Source organism: Pelmatolapia mariae, linkage group LG18 (genome assembly GCF_036321145.2).
Source record: "Pelmatolapia mariae isolate MD_Pm_ZW linkage group LG18, Pm_UMD_F_2, whole genome shotgun sequence".
Classification (NCBI taxonomy): Eukaryota; Metazoa; Chordata; class Actinopteri; order Cichliformes; family Cichlidae; genus Pelmatolapia; species Pelmatolapia mariae.
In genome coordinates, this window is record NC_086243.1 from 33,520,021 (window position 1) to 33,529,176 (window position 9,156).

General features: G+C 40.3%; 1 protein-coding gene across 1 annotated transcript; it reads left to right on the forward strand.

Annotated features, from left to right (window-relative positions):
• Positions 1 to 5,948: 5,948 nt before the first annotated feature.
• On the forward strand, positions 5,949 to 7,616 carry LOC134616198 (uncharacterized). Its single transcript, XM_063460928.1, has one exon. It carries the CDS (start codon positions 5,949 to 5,951, stop codon positions 7,614 to 7,616), a length of 1,668 nt encoding a protein of 555 aa, XP_063316998.1.
• The last annotated feature ends 1,540 nt before the right edge of the window (positions 7,617 to 9,156 follow it).

Here is a 9,156-nt window from a genome sequence, read left to right on the forward strand (position 1 = left end):
CTGACTTGACGCGTGTCACAAAAGTCACTGCCATTCTAGTGTTTCAAAACGGGTGAACTTGCACCCGATTTGAAGATTTTGAATTATACACGTACATGTATGAATGTTAAATATACATTTTAAAAATTATCTTATTGAGAAAATGACTATTTTAAATTAAGAAGTACAAAAACTCTACTCTAAACTTTAGGTACTTCTAAATGCAATTACTTTTCTCTTTCTCTCTTACTTTTTTCGCTAAATATAAAAATCTAATAAATAACTTTCAGCCTAATTCAGTTGAAATTCAGTCATCACTGAGGAGTCTGCACAAAGTGAGTCTTTTAACTCATATGTTTCACTTTTTTCTTTTTTTGTTTTTACAGCAGAAACAAAGATAGAAATGTATTCTGAAAACTTCAGGTTGTCTTGACAGCTGCTTTAAAGTATGTACTGTAACATTTTGTAATTTGACAAAATGTGTCAAATTACACATTTTGTCCATCATGACTTGAAAAAAGTTCCAAAGTTCTCCTCCAACAATTGGTCCAATGTCTACTCTGTGCTCTCTATAGCTACTGTTATCACTAGCTTGCCAATAACTGATAATATGGACTGACAATAGTTAAACATGTGACAGTGGACCTCTGTCAGGTTTCGATGTAGTGCTGCTGGAGTGTACCCAAACAACACATGTTTTTCATGCTGCATGAAATGAGCACACTGCACACTGTGTGCACCCTGCATAAAAGCCCAAAAGGAGCCACAGAGCAGACTTGCTCTCCCTTACTGGTCAGAGGCGTACTAAGTGGTAAGTTTACAAATAAACTGAGTGGTTATTTCACTGTTTATCTGTTATTGAGTTGTATAAACTGAAAAAGGGGCTATTTATATAGTAAGGGGTGCCTGAGCACCACGTGTCAGTGGAGGTTAAGCTCAACACAAGGTTTATGTAAAGTTTGGTTTGTTTGGATAGATTTTTTTAAACATCGCATGCCACAGTAATTAGAAGCTTTATAACTTAAGATTTATTATTACAGTTTAATGTGATAATATTTTATTTTCACTCCATTTTGTGTTCCAATTAATTTTTCAGACAGGACAGAGTGACACTGACAGCTGACAACTGATGATGTTAGCTTCTGGCATAATGCACTAGTATGAAGTTAAGATTGTTTAGAAATGTACTACTCATGTAAAAGTTTAAACATTAAATATTCAAAATGAAAACAATGCCAGTGCTGCTTGTTTCTGTACACTTTTAATGTTACAGAGGCAGGAACTTCACTGATCTGCATGTGGAAAATCTGCTTATAAAATTATTTCATTCAGAGGTTTCAGGTTAAATTACAATACAAATTACTATGTCTAAAAAGTCTAGAAAGGTGCTATATAAATAAAGTTTTAGTTACTTTTACTTACTTACACACACACACACACACAGATCAAAATAAAGATCTAATTGATAATAATGATTCACTCAATAATAATAATGATAATAATAGTAATAGTCATCCTCATCATAGTGTCACCAATAACAATAACATTAATGGGGACATGAAATGCTACACATATAAAGGCAGAATCAATAACTCAGAGGAAAATAAGGACATTAACACTTAAAGTCAGTCTAAGGGGATCACTTCTATGCTGCTCCAGGCTGAAACAATAAGATTTACCGGTATGTTAAGAAACTAAGGATAGCTTGTCCGCCTTCACTTTCACTGTATGTCTCTTTAGCAATAAGTAGGTATACGGTGTTTGGCTAGCTGCACTCAAACAGGAAAATCCAGCTGTTAGCTGTGATGTTCAGGTTTGTAGAGCACTTTATAAATGAGGACTGTGTGGAGGAGAGCCTATTTGAGTCAGGTGACAGGTGGTTCACCAGATAGAAACTGATTTTTCTTCCTCTGGCCGGGAGCGGCGCAATTAGCCGATGCAGTCAGTCTAATCTGACTCCTGTGTTTCGGTGCAACTCCTGCCTGCTACACAGGCTGCCTTGACAGAAAGACATGACCACCATGGACCCAGCGGACTCTAGTTTGTTTAAGAGGTTTTGAATAGGATGCCTAAGGTCTGTCAGTCTCCCGGCTTGGAGAGCTCATTGTACATTGGACTTAACGCCATATCTACTTTAATAGAGGAACCCTTTTATTACTCAGTTTCCTGAGACCTAGTTTTGATTAGCGCTGATTAGAGAGTAACTATAAGCCAGGGAACTGGCTCTTTCCTTTGCCTCCTCCTCCAGAATTTCCTTCTGGGGTGAATGCTCTTTCTATGTGTACTCTCCTTGAGCAGGAAGCTAAACATAGAAGTCATGTTGGGCCAGCTTATCCTGAGACACTGGTTTCTGTTTTGAAACCTGCAAGAGTCTGCTCCAGAATGTTGTGTTTCTGGCCACAGCTTTTTTTTTGTTAACGAGCTACTCTTTTCCAAGAATGTGTCTTTGATTCCTGGTTGGTGCATCCCATTCAGAGACTGTAACTGTGCCCTGGGCCTCACCAGAGACTGGGCTGGGCTCAAACTTCTGTCCTGCTAGATCTCTGTGGGTCAAGCACATGGTGCTAATTATCATTGCTATAAAAACTGTTTTAAAAAAAAAGGCTTTTGGAGTAAATAGAGATGACACAACCTTTACCAATCAGTAGCTCTGGTAATATCTGATATTGTATTTTTCTGATAGGCCACACCTGCTCCAGCCTCACCTTCAACTTGTCATCACAGCCAAGTACATATGCCATTCAAGGACCCCAGGAAGCAATATCACAACTGATCTGGTTTTATCGTCACAGCCAGGTAAGAACAGTGTCATTTTTTCTATAATGTCAGATTTCTTTCTTTCTTTTTTTTTTTTAAAGATCTTGAGTACAAAAAATGGTAGCTCCCCCAAACCACTGTAAAAATAATATATAGTAACATTTTTTCACTTTAACGAACTCAGTCTTTCAAAACTACTTCAGCCTGAAACACAAATAAGAGTCCGATTTAGGTGGAGCAGATGCTGCAAATGGACACACTGCCCCTGGCTTGCAGCAGGGGCAGATTTAAACTGACTAACTTTTTGACCTGTAAACTTCATCCAAAATGAGCATTGCTACATAAAGCTGCAGTTCCACATAAGCCACTGAATGTCCCCCACACAAGTTTGTTATGGCCACAATTGCTGTAGGATTTCACCAATGGGCAGCAGTGCACAGTAGTTGGCACTACTGGTGTGTAGGTCCCAGAATCAAACCTCTGGCTGGTGGGACGTAGGAGAGCGTTGCAGTCTTTGTAGGAGACCAAAATATGGAGATGGAGAAGTCCATCCTGTCGCTGCTTCAAACATCTCCTCCCCACTCTCAGCTTCAGATGAGTCAGAGTTAGACTCCAGCTGGTCTGTTTCTACCTCTGAGGCCTCCTCTGTGTGAGCCTTAGAGGAGGCGCCACCTTCACACTCATTTCTAGAGCCTCCAGTGTGCTATAAAGTCTTGCCATCTCCATAGTGACTGCTCCTCCACTACTGCGCATGTTTCTAACCATGGCTGCAGTACAGCTGCATAGACTACCTGAGCGAGTACCAAAATTTTGTTTTGGTTCTCGCTACAGAGATATGTTAGAAGCTCTGAAAGGTTACTCATCTCTTTTATTATTATTAAATTAGTTACTGAATTAGTTTAAAACACAGTGGGGCTGTCGAAATTCAGAGGCTGCATCCTCTGGAGGACCCGGCCTTCACGGTCTACGTGGGCCAGGTCTTCCGAAGGTCTTCGGAAGACAAATGAGCTGCTGTGAAATTGGACAGCCTTCAGTTTTGCGTCACCAGCCGTCTCGGTGGAGTTTAATAAAATCAGCCACTGCTCCTTGCTACCTTAAATATAACAAGGCACTGGCGCAAATGTTCGATTATCTCACACTTCTATGGGATGTTCTGTTCATTCTCATCTGAAAATATCTTAAAAGTTTATTTTCTGATCCAGAAATAGTAATAAGAGTAATATTAAAACTAAGTAGGTGCCGCCATTGTTGTGAACTGGAATTGCCTGGACCGCACTATGAATTCTGGGATATGGTGGGCCATGAAGGATACACTTGACCCATCCTTCAAATCTGGGGAAAAGGAGGATGCATTTGTCGGCCACATTTAGAGGAGTCTTCGAATTTGGACAGCCTTTGTTGTGTCACTCTGACGTAATTGGCCTACAAATGCGGTCTCAGGAGGATGCAGCCCATGAATTTGGACACCCCCAGTGTGTGGCCGTCTAGTAGAAAGCACTTGAGGACGGACACACACATACACACACACGCGCGCGCACACACACACACACACACACACATGCGGGTTTGCTATCCTCGTGGGGACATCCCATTGACATAATGCTTTCCCTAGCCGCTTACCCTAACCCTAACCATCAAAAATGAATGCCTAACCCTGACCCTTACCCTAAACCTAACCATAACCTAATTGTAACCCTGACACTAAAACCACATTTTGAGTGTGAAAATTGCTTTCAACCCCGTGGGGACCTGGACTTGGGTCCCCACGGTGCAGAAAGTCCCCACCAGGATAGTAAATGTCAGGTTGTGGTCCCCACCAGGATAGTAGAAACCCGTACACACACACACACACACACACACACACACACACACACACACACACACACACACACCATTATGTAACATCAATAATGGCCAACACTTATAATCTCATTAGCAAAGCACCCTTGCAGAAAACAGAAGTGAAATTTTACTGCATGCTTTGAATGGTAAAAAGTGACACCACATGGAAGAATAACATATAAATTAAAAATGGAAAGTGAGTAGTCCAAAATTAAATCTTAACATAAAGAAATGCATGAGTTGATGTCACGATAAATGTGGGCTCAAAAATTTTATTTTCAATTATTTTCAATGGGGATAATTTTTGGGCTTAGAATAAAATGTGGTCTGAGGAGCTTGGAAAGAAAAGCGTCTGGACTTCCTTAAGTTGCCTGAAGACGTTTCACCTCTCATCCGAGAAGCTTCTTCAGTTCTAAGGTCAAATGGTGGAGAGTCCAAGATTTAAGCCCTGTGGGAGAGTCCCCTCCCCAAGAGGGACAATAGACCCCCCTAATGATCCTGAACCTAATCACATGAGCCAGGTGTTAAAAAAGGTGTAGGTCACAATCAGCCAGGGTTTCGGGTGAGCTCATTGTGAAACCTGGCCCCACCCTATCATGTGATTTCCTGAGGTCAGATGGCCCAGGATGTGAGTGGGCGTTAAGGGAAGGGATCTAAAAACTGGATTATAGATGGCAGACAGTTGGTGTCGTAAACCACCGCCTCTGTTCAAAGATGGTCGCTCACAGTGGACATAGATGCTTCTTTCACTCCTCTTTCAAACCATCTGTCCTCTCTGTCCAAAATGTGAACATTGGGATCCTCAAAAGAGTGACCTTTGACCTTTAGATGAGGGTGGATAGCCGAGTCTTGTCCCATGGAGGTGGTTCTTCTATGATGTGCCATGCATTTATGAACTGGCTGTTTGATCTCTCCAGTCTCTTTTCTTACCAAGCTCCTCAGACTACAATGACCTGGATGACAGAGAACCTTCACAGAGATAAGATGTGGTGGTTATTTTTTGTGTAGTTTAGCCATTTTAAGCTAATTTAAGGAGCTGAGACAACCATTCTAAATTTTTTAAAAAATCTTTTTTTTCTTCGACATCTCCATGAGTATAGCAATAGAGCAGAATGCCATTCCCTCAATATCGATATAATATCTTCCCTAACTTAAGAAACACAGTCATTGTTAAGCATAGTTCATTCCCATTTAAACTTGATGACTTGAATTCTGTGTATTTATATTTTTGTTTATTTCATATTTCTTCAGATTCGGGCCTGAGAAACACCACCAGAACAGAAGATATTGACCCTGACTGCACAGAAATAGAGCGAGAAAGATCATCATCTTCATAGTAACTTTTGTAATTAACATAAAGCAAAACAAGAATGTTCAGCCGCTTAAAGAGAGAAAAAAGCCCCATAAAGCTTTCAGATGCTGTTAAAAACATCAGCAAACCAGTGGAATCACATTCAGGACATCTCCCGGTTTATATCATTCCCCTAAAAAACGATAAATTCAATGCAGATGGATGCAAGAGTTTTAGTTTTGGAGAAGAGTCCAGTAAACATAATCGCACCATAATGGTTCTTGGAGCAACCGGTGCTGGGAAGTCAACTCTCATCAATGGGATGATCAATTATATTTTAGGTGTTAAATGGGAGGATCCATATCGCTTTAAGTTAGTGAATGAAACTCAGTCAACATCACAAGCTCACAGTCAGACCTCTGAAGTCACTGTTTACAAAATCAACCACCAGGATGGATTTGAAATCCCGTTCTCTCTGACCATTGTGGACACTCCAGGCTTTGGAGATACAAGAGGCATAGAAAGAGACAGAAAGATCACAGAGCAGCTACGCAATCTCTTCACTTCCCCACATGGTGTCAGTGAAATTGATGCTGTGTGTTTTGTAGCTCAGGCTGCTTTAGCACGACTCACACCAACACAAAAATATGTGTTTGATTCAGTGCTCTCAATCTTTGGCAAAGATGTGGCTGAAAACATCAGCATTGTGGTGACATTTGCAGACGGTCAGCGACCTCCAGTTCTAGAGGCGATCAATGCTGCAGAAGTCCCATGTCCTAAAACAAAAGACGGACTGCCGGTTCACTTCAAATTCAATAATTCAGCACTTTTTGCAAACAACAAATCAGCTGAAGGAGACAGAATGAGTGATGATGATGATGATGGAGGAGGTTTTGATCAGATGTTTTGGGAGATGGGCACAAAAAGCATGAAGAGGTTTTTTGCTGCTCTGAATAAAATAGAAACCAAAAGCTTGACACTGACAAAGGAGGTCCTCAGAGAAAGAAAGCAGCTCGAGATTTCAGTTGAGAATCTGCAGGTACAAGTTAAACTTGGGTTAGCCAAGCTTGAGGAGATAAAAGAAACGAGGGAAAAACTTAAAGAATATGAAGCAGAGATTGGCAGAAATGAAAACTTTGAGTTTGAAGTTTCTGTCAAAAAGCCTTTTCAGGAGGACATTTCTGGCACTGGAAACTACATCACCAACTGCCAGCAGTGTCATGTCACCTGTCACTACCCCTGTGGCATACCAGATGATGCAGGTAAACTTGGCTGTGCAGCAATGGAATCAGATGGAAATTGTAGAGAGTGCCCAGGGAAATGTGTTTGGAATGTACACTTTAATCAGAAGTATAAATGGGAGTATAAAGATGTTAAAGAAAAAAGAACAATAAAAGAGCTGGAAGAAAAATACCTGAAAGCCACAGGAGAGAAGGTGAATGTTCAAGCACTGGTTGACAAACTGAATGCTGAGTACGATTGTTTGCAGGCTGATGTAGTAAAACTGATGGAGAAATCTACAAAGTGTCTGAACAGACTTAAAGAGATAGCACTGAAGCCAAACCCTCTGTCCACTCCAGAGTACATCGACATGCTTGTTGAAGGAGAGAAATCTGAGGGCAAACCAGGCTGGAAGGAACGGGTTCAGTCTCTGATGTCCATGAAGGAAAAAGCAGAGACAATGGCTAAAATAGAGCAAGGCAAGAAACTCCTACGTCATCAAGAATCACTTGATGTTAATCCGTAGCCAAGTCAACAAGGCAACTCGTCCAGAGTCAGACAACGACTTCAACACAGTTCAGCTTTAACTTGTCTTGCAATGTAAGTGTGTGCTTCACCACCACTTGGCTGTAGTACTGCAAGTAATTTAAGATGTAAACACAGCACAATGACAAAAATGATTTTTTATTTTCTGGTTGAATTTGTTTTGTTCTTCCTCTCAGTCTGCTTGACACACACTACTCTCAGTTTTGTGTGTATTTCAATATCATTTCTTAAACTGTTTTGTTTACATTGAACTAAAATGTAATCATTTATTTTCTAACCGTAGCTCTTTAAAGTAAATTTGGGATGAAAAAAAAAGATAAATATAGTGCAAAGTCTCATTTGTGCAAATGCAAATGTTACTGATATATAAAACCATTTGTCTGTTTTGAGCTCCATTATGTTTTTGTCCATGGCAGTATTCACGTCTGTTGTGGTGAATGATGGAGACATCAATAAATGTCAGACTATAATTACGTTTGTATTGTTGTGATGTTTGTGTTGTTAGCTAATCCATCTGAAGGATCAATAGGTTTTTGACATGGTAAGACATCTGTCCTCCGTCCACCCACAATTAAAAATTCACTCCTTCAGCTACTGTATTGAATTTAATCAATGTTACAAGTAATCATCACCTACTGGGTCTTCACCTAATCACTGCTGAAAATTATGATTGTCATTTTACAACAAGTCAAATGTTAAGAAATTAGAAAAAGCCAAAAAGAATCCAACGTTTGCACCAAATTCTTTTTGTTCAAAGTCATACAGAAAGTCATAATGCTGTCTAAGGAAGTTCTGCAAACTACTGAGTCAGATATACCTTCTTCCTGAAACACTACTACTGCATTTCAGGTTAGTTCTTTAAAAGGTCATGTTGCTCATATGAGATTGTATTTACCTCATTTACCTCATCACCAAGTGGCAATCCCAGCACCTCTAATTTTAACCTGCACAGTCTTGAGCCTTTTGTCAAATCGCATGCCAAAAATTTAGGTGTTATATTTGACAGCAATTTCACCTTTGAAAAACAGATTAGCTCAGTCGTACAACGGTCTTTCTTCAAACTGAGGCTTTTATCTAAGGTGAGATCATTTTTATCTTTTAAAAACTTTGAACGGGCGATTCATGCTTTCATTATATCCCAGCTGGACTATTGTAACTCCTTATATGCTGGAGTTAGCCAGACCTGCCTGGCAAGGCTGCAGTTGGTCCAGAATGCTGCAGCTCGTCTTCTGACACGTACTAAAAGATGTGAACACATTTCCCCAGTGCTTGCCTCTCTTCATTGGCTCCCTGTCCACTTCAGAGTTAATTTTAAAATTTTATTGTTGACTTACAAAGCCCTGAATGGACAGTCTCCCGGGTATTTGTCTGACCTCTTGCAGACTTATACCCCCCTTACATCTCTTAGATCAAGTGATCTTTTGCTTTTAGCAGTACCAAGGTCGAGGCTGGTTCATAGAGGTGATCGAGCATTTGCAGTCGTAGCGCCTAAGCTGTGGAATAATTTACCCCTACACATC